This window comes from Equus asinus, chromosome 16 (genome assembly GCF_041296235.1).
Source record: "Equus asinus isolate D_3611 breed Donkey chromosome 16, EquAss-T2T_v2, whole genome shotgun sequence".
Classification (NCBI taxonomy): Eukaryota; Metazoa; Chordata; class Mammalia; order Perissodactyla; family Equidae; genus Equus; species Equus asinus.
This window is the reverse complement of record NC_091805.1, coordinates 15,680,639-15,705,505: the sequence shown is the minus strand read 5'-3', so window position 1 is coordinate 15,705,505 and position 24,867 is coordinate 15,680,639. Positions and strand designations below refer to the sequence as shown.

General features: G+C 35.2%; 1 protein-coding gene across 2 annotated transcripts in view; it reads left to right on the top strand.

Annotated features, from left to right (window-relative positions):
* The window catches only part of ADGRL4 (adhesion G protein-coupled receptor L4), a 106,594-nt gene extending 82,622 nt beyond the window's left edge, over positions 1-23,972 (top strand). Inside the window, exons 14-16 of one of the 2 annotated variants that reach the window (XM_014850013.3) lie at positions 20,567-20,658; positions 22,018-22,186; positions 22,546-23,972. In XM_014850013.3, the coding sequence (XP_014705499.2) occupies positions 20,567-20,658; positions 22,018-22,186; positions 22,546-22,608 (324 nt within the window). In that variant the 3' untranslated portion in view covers positions 22,609-23,972. The remainder of the gene's footprint in view (positions 1-20,566; positions 20,659-22,017; positions 22,187-22,545) is intronic. The other variant, XM_044749279.2, reaches the window with a different exon arrangement.
* The last annotated feature ends 895 nt before the right edge of the window (positions 23,973-24,867 follow it).

Genomic DNA, 24,867 nt, shown 5'->3' with positions numbered 1-24,867 from the left:
ATAGAATCGTATTTCTCTAAAGTAAAAAAGGGAAAGTGTTCTCTGAAATGGTTTTTAACTTTTGCTTCTGTAAGGGAAAAGATAACTTTGGATTATATTATAGTAGAGTCCACAGACTTTAGATGGGGCTTATCTAAAAATGAGTCCTGCAAACCTTCGTAGAAGCCTAAATGAACAATGTCACACTGTTCTAGTCTGGAGTTAATGAACCAATTTATCTTCCATACAGTTTCAGTATGATAATCATTCCGTTTAACCAGAGGGTCAGGCTACTTAAGAAATGGATGAGGTACCTCAGTTTTACTTTAAAACTGCATATGGTTTATCTTTTTTTGGTATCATTAAAAATAGCAGAAATTCCTTAAATAATTACTAAATTGAAGTGAATTCATTTACTCTAGTTATCCCTGGCTTTCTGTGCTAATGCTGGCATATTCTTATTATTATACAGCTGTACGATGCAGCATTAACTGAAACTTTTGCTGTTGTCCCAGAATAGTATCGAGTTCAAAGATAAAGTAAAAGAAATATTGAGCACCAAACAAATTGAGCCACTGACAATTTAGGCTTGACGCTTCCCACAGTTCTTACAAAGAGACAATAGGACCAGCTGTAGCCTAGTAACAGGACCGGAGAAGGGGACCCGAGGGGTAGTGGCTCAGAGTTAGGAGCCCTTGACCTTTGGAAGAATACAATGTTCCCTTGTAAAGCTTTTCCCTGCCAGTCAGGAAAAAAGTTAGTTTCTTCCCCATCTCCTTGAAGATAAGTTGTGGAGGAGTACCCCAAAAGTTTTGTAGAGAATGCAATCAGAAATAGTAAGAGTAAAATTATCATCCTGATCCCAGATTAAATGCTAGTGTAACTGGAATATTCATGTCTTCTTCATATATAAGAAGAGCAGAGTGTGATGAGCAAATTTTTATGAGAGTTTGACATGTGTTCCTTAACTTTGGGTCAAATGTGAACATAGAGACTAGACCTTATTTGCAGTTTCCTGCAGGCTGCATGCTCACTGGACTATCCCTTGACAGCAGGGAAGTAAAAGGATTATTATATAGTGTGGCTAGGAATAAAATTATGAGGGAACACACAAAGACTCAGCTATCCTATAAGCACAGAAAATTTACAGAAGTAGTTGGACTGCCCAGAAGGTTGTCAAGTCAAGTGAAGCTATACACAACAAGAGAAATGAGTTGAATATAGGTGAGGTTGAATGGTGACGTGGCTGTCACTCTCTGAAGGATAGAAGGGGTCAAGATGGAATTGAAATACTATGAACACCAAGAAAATCACATATACCATCTAAGTGGAAGCCATCACATAAGCCAAGATTACTAGCAGTAATAGAAAACAAATTAAACCCAAGTGATGTCATGAAGTTCCCTCCATCACCGAAAGGTGTTCACCTCCCTCTAGCCCCCAACAGCAGAGGAGTTGAACTTTGTCAATGGAGGGGCAGTAGCCTAGAACCAACCATACGGCCACCACACTTGTCTACACAGATCTACTGAATCGAAAATCATCATCCTATGTTTGGGGATATTCTGGTAGTAAGTAAGACCACCTATGTTAATTGAGTAGTCCGGGCATGATGGGAGTACGAAAGAAATATAAGAATTATCCCGTACTGGCTATAGTATCAATGAGGAGAAAGCAAGATAAATAAATGACAAAGGACCATATATAATTAAATATAAGTGATACTGATGAGATGTGGGAGAGATCCGTAGGGGCTGTGATAATCATTCAACAAGTCTTCATTGAGATGGAGGGACTTATTTGTAGATGGGGCAAGAACAGCTTCTGCTTTAAATGATAAGGAATTGGCAGAAGATTCTTAGTGTAAGCTTGCCAGATTCCCTCTGAGGGAAAACATAGGATGTAGAGAAATAGTTGCCGTTATAAACAGGATAATACCAGAAATCACCAAAGTATCTGTCTGTTGTTAAGAGTATTCAAGAATCATCTTTTCCTAGATCATCACTCTCTAGTCTAGATGTCATTAATTAATCAAATTTTTACCTCCATAAACGTATCCATTTCTTCTCCTCTACTCTCATAGTCAGGCCACTGCTATCCCTTACTAAGAGTCTAGTATTAATAACAATAAAGCATTATTAATAACAGTAATAGGGCTTTTAAAAATATACAGTCTATTGAGCTACTACTTTTGAAATGCACAGCTAATATTTTAACACTCAATCTCTTTAAATCATTTACATAGTTATTATCACACTTTATAGTTAACAAAAAATAGGATCTGATTCAAAATGTTAAGTGATTGGCCCAAAGCTTTAAGTCCACAAATAAATACTGAGGCTAGAACTTGAAATTATTTCTGTCTTAATCTAATGCCCGCCTTTTCATACTACCTTGCCACTTTTGCAGTTGCCTTCTAATCTATCATTCTGCTGTCATTCTGTCCCATTTCATTTTAATTTATCCATAATAAACTGCCACAAACTCAGTTCAGATAATGGGAAGTATTAATAAGAAAAATAAGATCAGTAACGTTAAGCGCTAGTGTATTCTTGGCACTAATCGAAACGTTCTCCATGTGTTAGTGCATTTAATACAATCCTTCAAACAACTGTTAAACAACAAAATTCAAGGGAGTAAACTTTAAAGATCTTATTGGCTTTATTCAACAATTCATGAATTGGGCAGCATCCAACCTAGCAGACAGAAAGAAGCTCTCAGGAGGTGTACAAAATGAAAGACTCTTATAGGCAGAAGAGAGCAGGAACAAGGAAGTTATACTAGGCAAAACATAGGTTGGTTATTGTGTGGTTACTTTGCTTTAGAGGATAGCAGGGGTCTCTCAGGCAGATTACCTAACTAGAGCTGGTCAGGCAATTCCTAAATGATTGGTTTAAGATTCTATTTCTGGAAGAGCCAAAACTATAATTAAGTCTCAGTTTGGTGATGTGGGGTTTAGCACAAGCAACTCCATTTTGAGCCTGTTGTCTTGTTTTTAACACAACTCAAAAATAGCTCTGTGTATGTGACATTTACTTGATTTTGAAGTTAGAGAAATTGAGGCATAGAGTGATCACATACCTTACTCGATAGCTAGTAAGTAACCGAGCTGAAAGTCACATTCGTGAACTTGAATCCATGGCCTGCCTTCTTAATTGCAGTGGGAGGTCCCCTTTGCCTGTAGTCCAAACACCATAGACTGGTCCTCAGTAATCCAGCTGAACCTTGCCGATTTTCAGCGTTTTTCACACTGTGCACCTCCACAAAAGAGCTCCTCTGAGACCTTTATCCTCCGTAGAATACCTGCTGTGCCTGGATATTTTCTTTTTCCTTTACACTCAATAATCCTGCCACCTTGTACAAGGTTCCGCTGCCTGAAATCTTATCGTTAATTAATTCACAGCCTCATGAAAACCTTTCCAGCTTTGCAACTAATCTCTTTCTCCACATGCTCCCATAGAATCTCCATTCTAACCCTGTGTGGTACTTTTAATGTTCTATTTTGTTGCACATGATAATTTTCTGCATGCGTTATTCTACCAATCCCCCACATCCAAACACCAGGACATTGAACCATGAGTTTCTTGATTCACTGACCATATATTGCTCAGTAATGCCACTCTGTTGCACGACCTTAAGGGCCACCATTGCACAGATTGCAATGTGATTCTCTATGGAGCAACGTTCATGTTGCATTCTGTTAATGATGAACCCTAGACAGTAAACTATGTGGCCCTCTTTTTGGTCACCTCATAACATAGAAGTACTTTGTCTTCAGTAATTATCTGTGTATTTTAATTGATCTGTTAATAAAGACCATGGTAATAAATGAGGCAGGAAGAAACACCATGTGAACTTTCTCAAGCTATGTGACTACTCATAGCTTCAGAAAGATCACATGGTGTTTCTAACTTGTAAAATGAAGATAATGATGCCAACCCTACACAACAGGCTATGGTAAAAACAAGATAAAATTTTTATAAGAAGTATCCATGCTTTAAAAATTAAAAAAGAAAAATACACAATAATTGGAGGACAATTTTATGACTCTCTTATTTTTACCTTTTGCATTAAAAATTAAATCAAAAAACTAATTTTAAAACCATGATTTGTACAGCCAAAAATTGTATGCAAGGGAATGTATGTGTGGCCAATATACTGTGTGTGTATATAAATGTGTGTATGTGTATATATATACATACATATATAAATATCTATTTAGGCGTAGATCCTAATTTTTTAAATATTGGTGAAGATGTGACAGCTTGTTTAATTACAGCAAGATATGATTATAATATGTGTGCATGTTTCTTCATGGAATTTGTTAGAACTACACCCTGCTAGAAAAAGTTTAACTGTTACTGAGCAAGGGCTCGCCACCCAATGCACACAGAAGCTGACACCGTGGCACACCAGCTTTTGAGGAAAGAAAGGCTTTGTTCAAGGTCAACATGCAAGGAGATAGGATGCCAAGCTCTCCAATCTGTCTCACCCATCCAGGGGTATAGAGTTGCAGGCATTAGGGAAGGGCTGCCTGGTATGCAAGGACAGGCAGGATGAGTTTCAATTGGCAGGTCAAAATTTTCTCTTCTGTACATGCTCCTGGCTGGTTTGCAGCCCCTGAGAAATAGCTTTAACATTGTGTTGTTAAGATGGGGTCAGTTATGGGAGGTTACCGCAAAAGTACAGTAACAAGGGTAAAGTTGTTATACAGATTTAAGGCATTGCCTTCTTCAGTGATAAGAGTTTCTAAAGATTGAGTGTCATCCTCCTCTTCATGGCACAGAGAGGGAGACACCCTTACAAATGGAGATTTCTGTTATAAATGTAAGTTTCCCTTACACAAGTAAGCTTCTGCTAGGTTTGCAGAGCTCTTCCTGCGTTGGCTGTTTCTTAATAATCACCAGCTCAAAATAGCCCTTATGCCAAACAGGCATATTCTGGGGTGGCAAATTCTGTTCCTGGTTTTATGGTTACATAACTAAAATAAAATAAAGTATGGACTATTTTAAAGAAAAACAATAGAAATTTAATAGAATAAATAGTATTAATTTTCCAGAATAAAGACAAAATGTAAATGAATCTTCAAATTTAAAGAATTAGTGATGACTTTGTTATGCCTGGCCTTAAATGAGGGATAAAATTGCTTTCACAGCTTTCTCTGAGCAAATCTGGGAAGACTTGTACCCCAGAGAAGATGTTTCTGTAGAACAACTAGCAGTAGCTTTCATTTTTATATGGAATCCTTGCATTTCTTCTGTAGAGTAAATGATATTTGCTTGTTTTTATGAATGGAGCCCTGGTTTGGGATTATAATGTGAAATGCCTTTAAAACAATATGTAAACGAGTAAGAACTGAATTAGTTCAGCACTGGTGGCTTTTTCTACCCCTAGGTGTGTGGTTTCAAAGGAAGATGCAAGCTTTCAATCTACTCTGATAAATGTCAACTACTTAGATTTTTGAGCAGCAATATTTTCTGCATTGATCAACTGAAAGTACTTCCTCAAGTGTTGACTCATTAATATTAAGAATTTCTTAGAATTCTGAAGCATGAACCAGTGACCCCACTGATTCCATCTACGAATCAGTACATTTAGAGTGTTAAGATTATAACTATACATGAAAAGGCCTAGCCATGCTTTTGAAAGACTGAGCTGTACAAGAAAGAGGCTTCTAAATCTTTGCAAAGCAAGCTGCAAACTGAAGATAATTTCCATAATTTATTTCTTTCTCCAATATTTTTAATCTTTAATGCTGAATTCTTTCAACTAAAACTGTGCAAGTGATTAGATTCAAGTATACAAATACAAAGAAGAGTTCGTGAAAATAATTTAACTTTTAAGTAGAAATTGAAGTTTTCCATAGACATGTTCAGTTTTGAAGAATAGCATGTGCTTGATTGAGGCAAACACTAATTAAGCCATGTCCAAATAAGGCGCTTTCCTTAAAAAATGAGAGCTTTCATGGGAATTTCAATCACAGCTCTTGTAACTGAGTGTTTCTACATTGCTAGTCTTTTCCACTTCTTAGATTTGCCCAGAATTTCACTCAGCTTTTTGTAGCAGACTCCTCTACATGTTCTTTCTGTGTCGACAGTCTCTTAATTCCCTTTCACCAGGAAATACCTATTACAACCTACTCAAAAATGAATTCCTCGCATAACCTTTACAAGATGCACCATGTCTACATATTTATTATTGTGATGTATTCATATTACTTTTTTAATTTTACAGATTGCCCAAGCTTGAAAGAAATGCAAATATTACAAGACTATGTAAAGTAAAAAGTGAACATTTCATCTCACACTTAAATCCTCAATGACTAACTACCCTTTTTCTTAATATTTACTGTTTACCCTTTGGGACCTTTGTATGCATACACACACACATATGCATATATGTATACATATATATAAATTTAAGCAAAAAATTTGATTACAAATTCAAATAACCTGAATTATTTATAATTTGCAATATAATATATTCACTCTTCCTGTTAAATTATACAACTCTACCAGTTTTTTATCATTGCATGAGTATGCTCTAATTTATTTAACCACTTCCTTATTGATGAACATTTAATTTGTTTCCAACATTTCTTTATTACAAATAATACTGCACAGAGAATCCTTGTTCCTGTGTAGTTACTAAATCTATTATATAAAATCGTTAGGAAGTGCCTCTTGGAAACGCGAGTAGAGGCAGATTTTTAAATTTGCAAAATGCCTCCAAAACATTTACTTCAACTGATACTTCCATCAACAATATATAGAATGTTCTTTTTATGACATTTTTGCCAACGCTGGATATTATTATCTATCGTGGTGTCTAACTAGCTAGGTTGGAATCTATAAACCAAAATGAAGGATTATGATAGACTAAGGTTCTGCCGCAGTGGCACCATTCACACTTTGGACCTAATCTTTGTTGCGGGGCCTGTCCTGTGTATTATAGGGTGCTTAGTAGCATCTCTGGCTTCTACTTGACAGATGCCAGTGGCACCACCATCACCTAGTTATGACAACCAAAATGTCTCCAGACACAACCAAGCGTCCCATGGGAAATAATATCCTCAGTTCTTTTCATTGGGAACCACTGGTCGAGACTTGGATATTAAGTATCTTGTATAGGAGTACATTTTGCAGCTTTCTTTAGATGGTATAAATATAAGAAAGGAAATTAAAACCATGGTTTGGGCAATGTCCTTTAGATAACCCCGTTGAAGCTATATTAGAAATACCACCCATTGTAAATTTTAAATATTGTGGATAACAGAATCAACATTTTAATTACATGTTTTAATTCAATGGCATCATATTTGTTAAATGCATTTTTTAGTGACCTCTGTAGTTCAAGGCACTTTCGTATTCTAACCTTTCCTCCGTATTAAGTATTAATAAGCATTTCAGTGCCTGTAACATTTAGCTACTTTTTTCATATTATTCTGACCTTCTTGAAACTATAGGTAGCTGGAATTTTAAAAAGTGTAGTTAAAAAAAAACAACATAAATAATACATTTGTAGTTTTCAATGTATTTCTATACACGGGAGTTATATTCTTACTGGAAATGCCTTCACAGATAATCTCCTCGGGACTTGTACTAGAAAATTTCTTAAAAATTGAATACCTTTACAGAAATTAGATATCTCAAAAAATATTGAAAAACAAATCCCTTGGGTCTCTCAAAACCAATTAGAAATACCTGGCTAAAGTGAAGTTCATCACTGGTATCTTTTTATAAATGTAGCTTCACAGTGAGAGATGTCACTTAATGATATGGTGAAAGGGAAACGCGACAGATGTTGGTAGAGAAGGACAGTCATCAGAATTATTATCTCTTTACATTTCTATAGTCTTTTCATCTTTCCAAAACTCTTTTAACATCTCTTTTAATTTTTGCAAAAGCTTTGTTAATATATCAAAATAAAAACAATAGCATTTAGTAAGAGACAATGTTTTACTAGACTTTCACTAGATCTAGTAACTATATAATCTAGATTTGTCTGTTGATAAGTGCCTATGAGGGTTCTGTTATTAACAACTTGTTAAAGAAGTGTAGGTCTGGCTACACTAAAGCAAATTATGTACATTCTTAGGTAGGTAACAGATAAAATCTTCAAGCTTCTCTCACTAAGAATTCATAAAAATTCTCAAACTTGACCACGAACACGGGAAACGTTCTGATCATTCTGATACTTCTGATCATCCTCTGAGTGTGACACACTGCCCTTGCCCAAGCTGGTCTGCGACGAGAGGGAGTCCTTCTCTGAATCAGTCTTTATCAACGTTAGCAGAGCTCTTCTTCAACACACCTGAAAATATTTAATCTTCCCTACAAGTATCCCTCTGTCCCCTTCAGTATTCTCTGCAAAGTATGAACTGCTCATTCTGAGAGAATGGACTATCTATGTGGCTCTGTCTTGATTTCTGTTCCTCATATGAAAATGTTGTGTCTAGTTTTAGGGCTTCTCAAGAAACATTGAAAATTTCTTCTGATGGAAAAAAAAACATGCTTCCTGATGGTATCTGATCAAACAGAGAGCCCAAGTTGTTTAGTGTTAGGGCACAGCCTTTGGTTATTCAAGTTAATTCACACTTATTTGGGTAAGAGCCACCACTTCATCTGTATTTTAAATAAGCGGAAACTAAAGGCCTTTATCGAGCTTAAGCAATTTCCTCAGGATCACCCAGCTGCTGAGTGGTGGGAGGCAAGCTCCTGCTTTCTGAATTCACATTCTGTTCTGTTTCACTGCTGCACATCCTTTCATCTTTCCATGCGCCAGAGTGAAGGGAGTAGATCTTTGTTAGGTCCGTGAAAAAGTTGTTCCTATCTCCTAGATTCCACAAATGGTTTCAGGGTGAGTGGTGAGAGACCTAGCAACTGCAGAGTTTCTAAAACTAATTTATAAACTTTCAATTCTTTATTTTACTTAGTGAAGATATCAAAATAAATGACCTTCCATCTTGCTGAAAATGAGAGGAATCCTGTTTACTATAAATATTTCTTCCCCCACTTTGTATTGCTTTATCTAAATACTTGCCTAGAATATTCAACAATTAACCAAAATATCCTACCTAAAATCCTGACTATATTAGACTATAGATCAATATGTGGAATACAGATAGTCTGGATGTTTATTGTTCTTTTAATTGATTTTCATCAATAAGTAATTTCCAATGTTGTGTATGCCATCTAATTGCTCAAATTCCTTTTTTTATTTTCTCTCATCAAAAAAAAGCTGAAAGGTGAATTTAGTGCTTCACTCATTTTTAACTCTCTTTAATTTCACACTTTTAATTAGCAAAATTATTTTCTTTAGGAAAAGATGTGTTCTTTTGGATTCTTTGAAAAATCCATATGATTTTCTTTAACTAATATTTCTCTATCAGTATAGGTAGTATTAAATCAAAATAAAAATGCAACTAATGTGAAAAGAAAAAATCTGGGAAAAAATAGGTACAACACTTCAAATATTTTTAGAATAGGTTAAAACTTTATTAAGCATCAAAGCCTCAATAAGGTTGTGCTAGGAACTGAGGGGTCATAAATGGAGAGATTATCAGGTTGACATATGTAAACAAACAACTCTAAGACAACACATTACTAAGCTTGAGGTAGGATTTTGGAAAAGCAAATCTGAACATCTCTTCGCCTCCTGTTTACATCTTTCTTGGCTTCACATTGCTCTTGGGGTCAAGTCTAAAACCTTTATCAAAGTCTGTGATCAGGGTGCCATGTTAGTTTACCATCAAAATGATCTTTTCAGCAGTAAAAATGAGTAATAAAAATGCTTCAAATTGGTTTCATTATATTGGTGGACCTATAAAACAGCTCTATTCAAACATCTGGGTTCAAGGGGTTATTTTCCCCCACAAGGTAACAATTATTTGGAATATAGCACCACGTGCCTGACAACGACAGCCATTTTGAATCCTTTTTCCACTACCCTCTGATAGGTATGTGAAGGAGGTAGCTGTCCCTAACGCCTGTGCCTGAGCGCTGAGAGGAAGGTGATGCTTACACTGCTCTGGATGGGGTCTGGAAGGAGAGGCAGGATATTGCTGGTTGTCTTCCATGTTTAAGCACATGGGAAAGAATGGGTATTGCACATGTGACTCTCACACAGTGCCCAGGAGACACGGCAGAAGCTGGAAGGGGAGCTTAGCAAACCTATCTAAGCTTATCTCAGATGTAAACAAATAAGAAACTCAGATAAATGCTAAACGGAATAGAACACTGGGCAACAGGCAAAAAATACTGGGCCTGGCAAACAGGGGTAAAGTGGACACTTGAGCCAGAAGGCACTGCATGTTCTGGCCCCTGTCTGCAACTCAGACTCATCTCACATGACTCTCCCATGGGCTTTTGTGCTTGAATCAGCTGCTTTACAGTTTCTCAGAGGTTCTCTGTACCTTCCCATCTCAGCCCCTCTGCGCTACAACACTCCCTATCACTTCCCTCTGGCCGTCCCTTCATCTGGCTAACTCTCATTTGTCTTTTGGATATCAATGCAAACATCACTTTCTGACTCACTGGCCTATAATATATCTTTTTGTTATATGCCTTCATAGAAGCCCCCTTTTTTTTCTGAATACTTTCCTCCATTTATAATTACACATGTGTTAGTATGAGTGACTGATTTGTAACTGATTCATACCTGTCTCCTCCAGAAGACTGTGAGCTCTTTTGAGAGTAAAATCTTCTGGATTTTCTCCCGCTGTATTACCCTTGAGGTATACCAGGTAGTAATCACTCAAGTGATACTATTGGATGAATAAATAAATGATGCGCTAAACATAGTAGTTAGTAAAAAATGTTAATTCCTTTCTACTAAAGGAAATTTCAAGAAGTCATCATCACCATGGAAATGGGATTATTTTGAGAAGAATTCACAGAAGAGATAACGCCTGAAGCATTCCTTATAGCCTATCACTGTTACTTTATTTCCTTTCTCCTTAGGAATGATTGCTGTATCTATCTACATCAATCTATCTATCGATGGCATACTTTCACTAGGAATTTTAACATTTCTTACACTTAACTGAATAAAATGAGGTCCTGGCCAAATAATGTCAGAGGTTTTCAAAAGCGATATGATTGGTAAAAAGTACACACCATAGGTCCTTTCTGTGCCCTGGGTTTATAGTATGTACATGGAGGATGATGATGCCAACTCCGTATTACAGAGCTACTGTAAAAAAAGAAATAAAATTAAAAGAATAAAAGCATCCTTTAAGAGTTAAAAAAAGAAAATGTTTAATAATTTGGGACAATCGTCTCTCTTCTTCTACTTTTACCTTTTAAATTGGCAATGATTTTAGATACATCTTTGAATTTAAGAGCCTCATGCTCTATCAACTGAGCTAGTCAGGCGATCATCATCTTCAAATTTAATTGTGCAAGATCTAGCTTAGATGCTCAGTAATAGTCAAATGATTTATGTAAGTTTGCATAAAGTTTTTTCATTCTCACTAACCTCTATCCTCATTTTATACAGCAAATATATACAAAGAACATTTTTCCTTATATCTTAACAAGACAGAGTTCATCACTCAGGTTTCATTGTCACATTTAATTGAAAAATTGTTGTAAATACTCCACAACTAGAGTTTTTCTCCTTCATCTTTTTTTCCTTTTCTGGTATCTTCCTATGGCTTATAACCATCTACAGTTAAAACCAGCTATAAAAATAAGCCCATGAAATTCACTTACACCCACGGAGGTCACTTTATCCTTCATGTTTATAAATTTCTAGTTCTCTCCACCTTTTAACTCTGTTTTGGAGACTTGTAAATTATTTTCTCAAACATAGAAAAAATATTCAGTTATTAAAATGTTCCTAAAGGAAACATGTTAAAAATATGAAGTGTGAATATTTTTTAATGCCTAAGATGATTAAATATTGGGATGGGATTTTAGCCATAATAAAATAGAGCAATTATTTAGCTATTACTTCAGGGGATGTGGGAAGATATTTTCCTAATGAGGCGGTATTCTGCCTACTTGTTGACTGAGACTTTTGCTGTGGCCTACCTGTGTGCCCAAGTCTGTGATTAAGGCATATACATCATAAAATCCAAGGGTCTGTGGTTTCTGTTAGATGCAAAACATCGCATATATCCCAAGGTATCCATAAAATAAAGGAGGTAAAACTTCATCTTTTTCCTCCACTCAGAGTCACTCCTAGAGGGTCATTATGTTTTGGTAATTTATAATGTATCTCTCAGTTTCCATTGGTATATCTATCCATAAATAATAGATTTCTAATGAGGTATTATTTTGTCAAAATCTGCAAACTTTGAGACAAAACAAAAAATATAATTTTAAAAATGTTTAATCAATGTAATGGTTGAGTGCTCCTTTAATAGGCCATTAAGGATACCTGGGACTTGGGTATACCATCCTTCATCATTCTATTCATTCAACAAATGTTTATTAAGCATCTTTTATATGCCAGACATTGTTCTAGGCCTTGGGAATACACCACGAATAAAAGAGGAAAAAGTTCTCACCCATAATGAGATTCTAGAGCAGGAGTCAGCAATGACCACAGCCTGTTTCTGTAAATAAAGTTTTATTGGGATGCAGTCACATTCATTTGCATGTTGTCTAAGGCTGCTTTAATGGTATGGCAAAGTTGAGTATTTGTGATAGAGATCATACGACCCTCAAAAACTAAACTATTTTCTATCTGGCCCTTTTCCCCAAAAAGTTTCCTGACCCCTGTGCTACACTAGAGTGTTATAAGGAAAGATAGTTATCCTCTCCCATAAAATGTTACAGAATATCATACTGGATTCATGAAGAATATGTTTCTTATATTTAAGGTATCTGATAATTTTACCTTCTTGAACATAACCAAGTTTTTGATCTGGAAATTTTAGTTCTACCCTAACGGGAGTTTCAACAAAGATAAGAAATCATTTATATGAACAATAAATACTTGAGTTATTGTCGAATTATATATATTTAAGTATTTGTTTTGCTGACATTAGCTTAGGGGAAAGTCCTGAAAGTGGAAAAAGACCTCCTATTTTCTGTTGAGGTTGTATTACCCAAAATAAAAACTGACAGATATAAGTTCTGATATTTTAAGGTGCTATTTATAGATCCAATGAGACTATATCACAAAATAATGCTTATCTAGTTGTTGAATAAATATATATTTATCACTGGGCCTTTCAAAATTGAGACAATTTGGAAGAACATACTTCTATATCAATGTCATAACCATTAGGGATAATAATTGATGTTTGTTGAGAACTTATATGTTGAGCACTATTATAAGTACTTTACACTAATTATGTAATTTAATACACACAAGTGTAAGTGCTAATGTTATCCATATTTTACACACAAGCAAAGCGAAATATGAAGAGTTAAATAAATTGCTCAGTTAGCACGTGTCAGAGCTGGAATTTGAGTCCTTGAAGTGTGGCTCTAGAGTCTATTTATTCTATTTATTCTGAAGATGCATCTGTTGCTTTTTTGAAACTGTCAAATCATATAAGGCGGTGCTCTCTAAACTTTTTTAACTAAAGAGCCCAAGAGTAAAAGATGTACCTCAATAAATGTATGTTTACATCTTGAAAAATTATATACACTTACTAGTTTACTGTTTTATGTGCATTACATTATACAATATACAATGCGCATTATAAATCACGCTGAAAATATGAATTTAAAAGATTAAAGATGAAATAACAGTATTTAAATTTGTTCAATATGATCCTCACTAAAATATTATTAGTGTTTTTTTTAAAAAATGAAACATTGATTACACTTTTAATCGGCAATCCAAAGGTATAGATCTAAGTTGAGTTTAATACTTGGTTTTAATGGTTATCAGGCTGAAACCTCACAAAGATACATTAAATCTATACTTAGTGTGACTAAGTTTAAATTTTTATTTAAAAAGTAGGAAACACTGTAATTATAAGGTATTTCATAGATACAGATACACAGTTATACGCCACAGCACAACATTTCAGTCAATGACGGATCACATATACGACAGCGATCCCATATTAGCACCATATAGCCCAGGTGTGGTAGGCTAGGCTTGTGTAAGGACACTCTATGATGTTCACGCAATGATGAAATCGCCTAACAATGCATTTCTCAGAAAATATCCCCGTCATTAATCAATGCATGACTGTGTATAATTAGCATTAGAAAACTAATTGTTTAGTGTTCTCTATTAGTTTTCCATTGCTGTCGTAACAAATTATCCCAAAGTTAGTGGCTTAAAACAACACTTGTCTGTTAGCTCACAGTTTTGTAGGTGGGAAGCCTGAGTACAGAGTGGCTCAGCTGGTTCCCCTGCTTAGAATCTCACTGGGCTAAAATCACGGCTTCGGCCATCCTGGAGGCTCTGGGTGAGAACTTATTTCTGTTCTTGTCCAGGTCTTTGGCCAAATTCAGTTTTATGCAGTTGATTTCTTTGCTAGCTGTCAGACAGGGTCAGTCTCAGCTTGCAGAGGCCTCCCACATTTCCTGACTCATGGCCCCCTTTGTCTTCCATTCTCTCTGATCTCATGTCTCCTGCGTCTCTTCTGGTGCATCTCTCTGCTGAATCTCTTCTGCTTTTCTCTTTTATTTTTAAGGGCTCACATGTTTACATTGGGTCCAACAGGGTAATCCTGGATAACTTCCGTATCTTAAAGTCCGTAACCTTAATTCCATCTGTGAAATCCCTTTTGCCATATTCACGAGTTCCAGACATGAGGGTGTGGACTTTTTTTGGAGGCAAGATGTTATTCTGCTTACCACCTATCCCAATTTTTCTAATATTCCATGTGATTAGCATTATAAGGCAATTAAAGGGGTGATTCCAGTTGAGAAATAATAAAAAAAGAAAATCAGGCAAAAGACAAAATTCCAACTACTTGATTCCAAACTAGCTAGTAGACAATTTCTTTAAATTAATAGATCATATCTTTTCATTTTAAAGCTTAAATTGAAAACTACTTAGCCGTCTCTGCAGTGGTCTAGGGATTGAGAATGAGTCACTGTTTTTCTTTATGGCCTCTCTGCAGGCGGGTAGAAACCTACCCTTTGTCCGCGGCAGAAGCAAGTCTGCCGTAGGGCAATTAATTTAAAGGTAATAAAACTATTTGAAAGGACATAGCAGTTGTGATCATGACACATTCTTAAATGAACCAGATTCCATTTGATATATATGAAAAATTAAAGCGTGGGTCTCAAAGTGCTGTTAAGAGAAATTTTCTCATTCTTTTTGGTATGATCTGACATTAGCATGTAGATGGCTTCATCAATTATTGAGACAAAGACTAAGAAAGGAAAAATGACTGATTGGGATGCTTCATTTTGAAGTCTGAATAGGAAGCCCTTGGGTTGAATGTACCTGTAGGTCTAAATCTTTCAGAATTAGTTCCCACTCTCTCGCTAGCTCATCTATTTAAATCTCTTGTTTAAAAAAAAATAAGGCACTTAAAAATGTTTAACACGCTCTGTCAAACATCAGAACATGTGTGCCAAACTTTGAAGTCACTACATATGTCAACGGAGTTAAGAAACGTATCTGTGTAGATAAATATTCCTTAAAATGAAGCAAGAAGAATGATTTTAAATTTAAAATATTAATGTCCCTTAAGGGTTAAGTTTTCATGACTTTGAATAATTTTTTTCTCCACAGCTGTTTTCCTTCTCGTCTGTATTCTAAAGTGCAGCAAGGAATTTCAGAGTTCTTATGCTTACATCTAATGTCCTTGTCTTGTTTATTCCTAGAAAAGTATTAGGGACTCCTGGTTGACAAACTAAAAATGTTTTTTAAAACTTGAGACAAAAATGATACTGAATGACTTTGTTCATTTGCAAGTCATTAATTAGCCCCTGTGCTTTTGTGGCACTCACATTTAGAGATAAATAATAAGGGGACCACAGCTGATAAAACTAGCGCATATCGGTAAACACTAATGAGCAAAAGTGTGAGTCATTTTAAAGACAGCACTTTCTTAATTAAGGTTGATATTAGTGATTTTTCTTATGTTTCAGATAATTACTCAAGTATTCAAGTCACTTATCATTGATGTAGTCATTGCCTGTAAACACAGTTTTCATGGTATTTTTCCAACTATTTAACCTATAATGCAAGTATTTTCTCTATCTATCCTCAAAGTCATTACTTCATGAATAATTGCAAACTATTTCTTATTATCAGAAATACTTTTTAATTCTATATAATCTTGTTTTCAGCTTTGGTTTTTGTCTCCTCTCAGACTGTTCATACTTATTTCATAAAAGATTTCCTCCCAGAAGATACTTTTCCATATTGTCTAAAATGCATAGAGTTTCAACTTAATTTCCACCTCTAAGTAAGTAAAGTGATGTGCCTTTAGGTGATACTGATTCTTTATTTATATTTATGAATAAAGAGAGAATGCAGACAGTGTAAAAGGAGCAAATGCAGTTTTTTCCATTTATCCAGAATTTGCTAAATCTTATAATATGACATTGGATTAGGCTCTGAGTTTTGTTAAAGAAAAAAATTATTCTGACACTTGTTAAAATGGTAAGGAAGACTTTATTCGGGACTATGGTGATGTGTCAAATCTGTTGCAATTGGGGAGAGAGATTCAGCTCAACTCTGAATATAATGAAGACAGCTGGGGAATTTATACCCAAGTAACAGGTTGTATGTGGGAGCAGGGGGTTGGTGGATGGAAAAGTGACTAAGAGGAGCCATCCAGAGTAGGGAGGATTCTTGCTAAACTTACTTTAACAGGATTCTTGCTGAAAGGCAGGCCAGGATGAGCAGATATCAAGGGTGGGGGATGAGGATTTGACTAGATATTGAGAAGCATCAGATAGCAAGAGTGGAGAGATCTTCTCTAAGCTGACTTAGCAGGACTCTCACTCAAACAAGACACTGCAAGGATGGACGCTGAAGCCCAAGGTCAAGGCCCAGATGAGAAGCGGGTTCAGAGGAAGCTGACTAAAGTTTCATCCAGGAGTGTCTGTGAGTTTTCTAGTGACTAAGGCAAACGAAGGATACTGAAATTGCCTGGTCCAAAACAGAATACCATCTTTCTCTACATTTCCAGAGAATTGAACTGAGCTCTGGTTTTATCACCTGAGTTTCAGTTTTTCATGAGACTACGCTGGGAGGCAGGATGTAGATAAGGAGCATTTACACAGAGGTAGTGAGAGAATGAGCCATGGGAATATCTGAGGGCACAGCAAGCTCAAATGCCCTGAGACGTGCTTGCTGTGCCGGGAGGACAGAGAATCCAACGTGAGTGGAGTGAAATGATCAAAGGCTAGAGAAGTAGGACTCGAGGGAAGAAGTATTATCATTTCAGACTGTAGAGGCCTCTGTGAGATTGTCAGGTTTAACTCTGAGTGAGATGGGAAGCCATTGGAGGGTTCTGAACAGAGACATGGTCTGACTCACATTTTAAAGGGATCAATCTGATGCTGCAATGAGAGTAGATTGTAGGAAGACAAGGACGGGAGCAGGGAGACAATGAGGGGGCTTTCGCAGTCACCCAGGAGGGTCATGATGGCAGCCTCTTCCAGGATAGGAGCTGTGAAGATGGTAAGCTGTGGTCATATTCTGAATATGTTTTGAAGGTAGGGGTGAAGGATTTGCTGATGAATAAGGCTGGTCTTCTAAAAGGATGAGACCACTTTTTTTCTTTTTTTGAGGTGGGGAAGATTGCAACAAAAATAGATTCTTTACGGGGAGAACAGCAGCTTGGTTTTTGACATTTTTAACTCAAGATGCCTATTAGACTTCCGGGTGGAGAACTCAGATAGGGCCCAAGGATAGTATATTGATCCACTGGGTCCGATCACCTAGGAAATGAGAGTACACAGGTGCACTGACTGAGATCCGAAGTAGGCACTTACTTTCTCTGGGCTGCCCTCCTTTGACTCTACTGGTCATTCAAGATTGGCTTAGAAATCATACGTTAGAATGTCATCACCTGTACTGCTCTGCTCTGCAAACCACTGCCTGGCACTCACTGAACAGTGTTGCACTTGCCTGTTGATGGCTCGTCTCGTCCATTAGGCTGTCAGTTCCTTGAGGAAAAGGTTTACAGTACACAAGTGATTCTTCTGTGAAAGCATAGATAAAAAAAATCTGCTAGTGTATTATAATTCATCAGGTTCTGGTTTAAATGTTAAGTCTTAAGAGAGATATCTCCCAAACCTTCATTCTAATCCACCCCCATATTGTCTCTCCTAACACTCTAACTCTGTGACTTCATAGCGTTTATCACGGTTTGCAGATTTATAAGTATTTGTGTGATTATTCACTATCTATTTTCTTAATAAGTTTATGAGAACAAAGGACAATGTCCATTTTGTTCATTAGTGCGTACCCAGCCCTTACCACTATACCAGACACTGAACAGACCCTTCATAAAATGTGTAGAATAAAGGCAAATAAAAAGCTCCATATATGTGTATTATCATCAATGACTGTGGATAATACAATCAATTATTTGTGATTGTTTTCATTACATAAAATCATTATGCCTTTTGATAAAAATGTTTTAATCTGTTTTCTCTTACAATTGGGAAAATTTGAGTTTATGGAATACGAATTAGTCTCCTACTTGTCCAGAAGCACCTGGTTTTTATAAGTATGTAAACATCTTCCCCTTGTGCAGAAAAAATGTACTTTCCAGAACTGGATCGCCCGTAGGGACTGTTCCTTTTCCACGCTTCACTATTTTAGCATATGGTACAGAAGAGCGTGTTTAAAATGTATATGCTCTCTGAGAAACCAGAGCAGTATGAGAAACTGTTTTTCAAATCTGTTTAAGAAAAAAACTTTAATAAGTATTGTACATCACTTAATGTGTAAAAATTATGGATTTGAGAATAATTTTTTTATCATTTAAAGTTATTTTATCTTATAACTCTTCTTTTGTTGAGATAACAAGTTCAACATAGATACCTCATAAAAATCCTTTGAAGATTTTCAAACCAATGATGTTTTGATTACTATTATTTATACTGACCAAATTTTAATACTTTTTATTATTTAAAAATATGCATATATTTATAAAATGTAATACAACTGTTGTTTCCAAATTTATTTAAAGAAGCTATAGCTATAAGAAACCTAGAAAATACTAAGCATCCCTCTTTCAGAAGTAGTAAAAATGATTTATAAAATTAAATATTATTAAATTGTCACTTCAGTTAGTCATTTGAGGACACCATAGGGTGAAACTGTCAACTAAATCAATTTAAATACACTTCATCTCCCCTCTTGCTGAAGTCTTTTCTTTGTATGGAAGCATTACTGTAATTAGAATTAATTAATCATATAATTAGAAGTAATGGACATTTGGAAGGAGGAAGAAGGGACTAGACTCTTATCTAAGATTTTCTCTCAAGAACTTCTCCATGGAGAAGTAACAACATGAAATTATCTGACCCATTATTTTATGCTGTTTTTTATAATACTAATTAGTAAATTTCATTTTGAGAAGCTATATAAAACTCCTTATGATATGCAAAAACAGAATTTTTTATAACTATAAGCTTTTGAAATACTAGTATAAGAATTAGCTGAAAATTAAAATATTGCACTCTGTTATTGTTCTTACTAAATAAATGGCTTTTGAAAAATCTGCTTTCATTAATGAAATATATTCAACAAAGGATTAATCTGTAGATGATGTCTATAATATTTAATATTTTAAATTATTAGTATGCTCATATTAAAATAAATATACATTTAAAATATGCCGCTCAATTAGTTCTCTGATGCTGCAAATATGACTTACAGGTTTCCAAAAATATAGGAAAAGGAAAAGAAAGAAGAAGAAACTTTCATAATGCAGTCACTTTTAAAGGGGTGAAAATTCTGTGTTTTCTATTTAGCCCATATTAGGAAATATAAATAAAATAATGATAAATGTTTATCAATAAAATGTATATGCCTTCAAATAAACATTTATTTTATTGATTAATATTTTGAAAGTTTATGAGGTTAAATCTGAGGAAAGGAAATCTCACTATAAATTTTAGGAGAGAGAGCTAAAGGAACCATGCAAAAGGAAACACACTCAGACATTTTCTAGCAATAGAAACTGAGGGTGTTTTGTCGAGTTTTTACATTTCCTTTCGATATCTCTTTTCCAGTTTAAATTTTTAAAGAGTTGACAGAATTATCACTAACACTTCTGCTCAGAGAAACAGCATACAATTTAATGAACAAAGATTTAATTTCCCAAGTGTTCTTAAAGTTTTTGAAACCAAAACTTATCTTAATATGTATATTAATCATCTTATTGGCAGCAGATGATACTCATCAATCTGTAGATGTGATCATAACATCTGAAGAAGTTTCTTGAACAGGTTGCTCAAGACAATCTGGCAAATTGTACTAACTACCATTTGTACTAACAATTTTCAGTGATATTGTAAAGATCAACCACAGATTTGTGTGCCTAAGTGTCCCAGAGGGTTTGTACTTTGTAATATACATCAAAATCTCATGAGTTTCTATTTATTTGAAATCTTTATTTGTTTATTTCCTTTGTATGTATCCAATTTACTATGAAAATTACCTCTTCTTTGAAACTCATTTATTTTCTCAGGTTAATCTCTTGGCTTTTGGATTTATCATATACAAAGTTTTTCGTCACACCGCAGGGGTGAAACCAGGAGTTAGTTGTTATGAGAACATAAGGTAAATGCTTCTGTAAGTCTACTTTCTGTAGTAATGGAAAGCTTTAGTAACTTAAAGTGCAAATAACTTTTTGGAAGGACAATTTTGTAAATGATTTTTTCACACTTTCTTCTGCCATATTTAAAATACTTATTGTTAAATAGCACTTAATAAGACCATAAACACCACAGATTAAATAGGAACCAAGCAATCTTTTCAAACACAGTTCCCTTTGAAAGAAAAGATGATGACTGTATTTTAAGGGAAAAGGAGGCCTTCATGATTTTCCTTTGCAAAACATTTCTCAGAGGTTAATATCTGTGTTTCTTTCTTGTGATTTCTAGTTTGCATGCTCCCACAATTTTTCCTTCAACCTCCTCTCTTTAAAACTGATTTATTGAGACCTTGAAAATGGTTTGTTCAGGAAAAACTGAAATTACTATTGGGAACATTAGAAATAACTAACATTTGTGTTGCCTGGGAACACTCCTGTAGTTTCAATACCTTGCACAAGATTTATAGTTTGGATTTAGCTAATGCTTGATCGATTACTTTCTTTTACTCTTCACCATTCATAGTTTCATGTACTGTGCTGGTTTTAATAAAGTTGAAAATGACTCATTTTCTGAGGTACATTGCTAAAACATCTTCTGCAGTAAAGAATGATTGGACCAAGAATGAATGAGAAAATAATCATTAGTTGCTTCATTTTCAAAGCAATGTCCTCAGTGAACAGAGCTGAATGTTGTTTTACCAAAAGTCACAGGCAATAAGTTAAAAATATGTAACAGTGAGTATGTGTGTGTATTTTTTTTAATTTTTAAGAAATCGGTATTTCTGACATGAATTTATTTTGAGGTAACTATTGCAAAGCAAAACAAAAAAATCTAATTTTATATCTTACGCTTTCTTCTCTACTAACCCTAAAAGGAAAGCAGAAGCGTTCTTTGATGTCATGCTCATGTGCTGACCCAATTCACCTGGGATACTTTTCAAGGTTTCTTACGAAAAATACTTCCCAGTAGTTATATGTCTTACCTTCAAGAATTACTACAACGTTAGATTTGAAATCAAAGCATACACACTGCAGTACACCAGAGAAAAATATTTTTAGATTAAGAAAATTCCTTGAAAAGTGCCGTCCGTATTTTAATATGCTGCCTTGACTTGGGAAGCACATCCCTGCCACAGTGTAGGACCCTACCCTCAAGGCTGTCCCATGGAACTGGAGCACAGTTTGTCAGTTTCAAAATCATTATCAGTCTTTGCAAAAGATTTCTTGGCTATCCCAAAAACTCATTTCCCATATAATTTGAGGAATTTGGAGATGTGTTGAATATATATAGCCTTCTTAACTGACAGATTTCAAATGTATTCTAGGTCGTGTGCCAGAGGAGCCCTTGCTCTCCTGTTCCTTCTAGGCACCACCTGGATCTTTGGGGTTCTTCATGTTGTGCATGCATCCGTGGTAACAGCTTACCTCTTCACCGTCAGCAATGCCTTCCAGGGGATGTTCATTTTCTTATTCCTGTGTGTTTTATCTAGAAAGGTAAGCAATTTGCTATTTTGGTCAACTCTATGGTATATTCACATAGCATCAGTTACCAAATTGATAAAAATTCTTCTTCTCATAGATTTATGACTCCTGCCTTTATTACCTAAATGCAGTACATTTTAGCATCGAGATAATCAGAACACGTAGCTGATCACAGGGAAATATACTTTTAAAAACTTGCTATTAGGAATATAAATGTAGTTTGTGTTCACTTGAGCATATTCTGACAGATAATCAGAAAACAATAATAGTTTAGAAAACCAAATACAACAACTTAATGTGATTTCAAAATAATTTGATGTGGTTGTTGCAATTACATTTAACATGCCTTCCTTTCTTATTCTTTTTTTCAGATCCAAGAAGAATATTATAGATTGTTCAAAAATGTCCCGTGTTGTTTTGGATGTTTAAGGTAAACAGAGAGAACTATGGATAAATATGCTACACAAAAATAAAAAGACCGTGCTGTGGATGGCCAAAATATAAAAATGACTCAAATCATCCAATGGTTAATTACTAGATAATCAAATATTTTAAATCGGTTTCTCCGTTTACAGTGTAGGACCTGTGGATAGTAAGAGGTAAAAGTATGTACCATATAGCCATAGTATGCTTTCCCGCGGGACTTCAGTTACGTGATGTCAAAAATAGTATTGCAGATATTCAGAAAGTAATTGGTTTCTCAGGAGTGATATCACCGCACCCAAGGAAAGATTTTCTTTCTAACACAAGAAATATGTGAATGTCCTGAAGGAAACCACTGGCTTGATATTTTTGTGACTCATGTTGCTTTTGAAACTAGGCCCCTGTCACCTTGATAATGAGCTCTCTTACAGAAGGTGGAACATAAGAGAACGAAGGCACAGAATATAAAACAGCAGAAAGGGAATGGCTGTTTTAACCATGAGATGTATTTTGAGTAACTTTGTTCTTTTGTAAACGAGGTGAGAAAATTATAGAGATAAAGAATTGAGTAAACACGTCTTACCATTTTGTCACTTGTTCTGAACTTAAATTCCCACTAAAACTACTTAGACTTGTGCTTGCTATATGCATTTTCTTTTCTAATATTCTAAAAAAACAGAAAACTTCACAAAAGGAAAAACCAAACATTTCTGTTCTATTTTTAGGTTAACATTAGAATGACGTATATATTGTTGCTATACTTATTTCACAGATTGTGACTTCAAATGCTTGATCAGTAATACATAAATGTGTCAAAAAATAATATTGTTCATGCTTGTAAATGTAAAAATGGTGTATATAAAGCTATTCTATCACCTTTCAATGTAGTGAAAAATACAGTATCTCATTAGACTAGTATATTTGAGTTCTTTATTTTTTTTAATTTTAGAAATATTGTAATTCACTTTTCTATATTCCCTTTTAACTTACTATTTTTAAAAGGGCATTGTAAATATGAAAGTATTCATCAAGTGAATTGCTATTTTTTCTGTTCAGAAAAGTACACATTTAAAAATGTTATTTATAACAAAGAAATGGCTGAGAACTGTAGAAATTTTCACAGTGAGTCTATTCTCTGACAGTTTTCTACTATCCATTAAAGCGTAGCTGCTTAAATGGATGGCTTCTATCTATCCTCAAATCTCATTAAAATTTAGAAGCAGTGATTTTATTTCAAAAATATGTAATTGTTCTGCACCTCCATGTAAAAGTATGCTAATACACTAAAGGTTGTGATTTTAAATTAATTTCTTCAGCTGTTAAAATGAAGCCTGTCAAATCTTGCTCTAACAAATAAAATGTTATCTAAATGATACTGCTATGGCTGTGCTGAGTTGCTTTCTCAAGAAGGATGAGCTATCTGCCGATACGCCTTATGTTTTAGAGGATCCGTGATAATAACTTTTCATTATATCTTCTGATCTCATATGGTAAGCCTGTGACCTATGATTATCGTTGTCATTATAAGACAGTGTTGTAGGAATGTAATATTGAAAAACCAATCTGTTTCATTAACGGAGTCAAGATGATGTGTGGTAGGCATAATAATGGCCCTCTCAAAATGTCCACGCCCTAATCTTCAGATCTGTGACTATGTTAGTTACAACGAGAGATTATCCTGGATTATCCAGCGAGGCCCAGTGTATGTCAGAGTGATGCAGCATGGGACATACTCAAACCAGCCATTGCTGGCTTTGAAGACAGAAACAGTCCACAAGCCAAGGAATACAGGCAGACTCTAGGAGCTGAAAAAGGCAAGAAGATTGATTCTCCAGTAGAGCCTCTAGAAGGAAATTAGTCCCGCTGATCGCTTTATTTTAGCCCAGGGAAATCCATTTCAGACTTCCAGCCTCCAGAATAGAAAGAGAAGAATTTCATGTTGTTTTAAGCCACCAAGTTACTTGATAATTTGTTACAGATTTATTGACAATTTTTTGCTAATTTGTTATTTCAGCCACAGGGAGTTAATACTATGGAAATACGTATGTACTCACATCTTTAGAGATAAGCAGTTGTTCACATCATTAGGGCAAACCTTAATTCCAGGGTCCTGTGGTCATCAACCCTCCTGTAGATATCGTTGGATAAAGCCTGTATTCTTTAGCATGAGATTTCAGACCTTGTCATAGCTGCTTACCTCCCTGGTTTTCACTTTTGTCCTATATAAGTTTCTTCGGGCACACCTAAGCTGTTTATCTTTCCCAAAATTT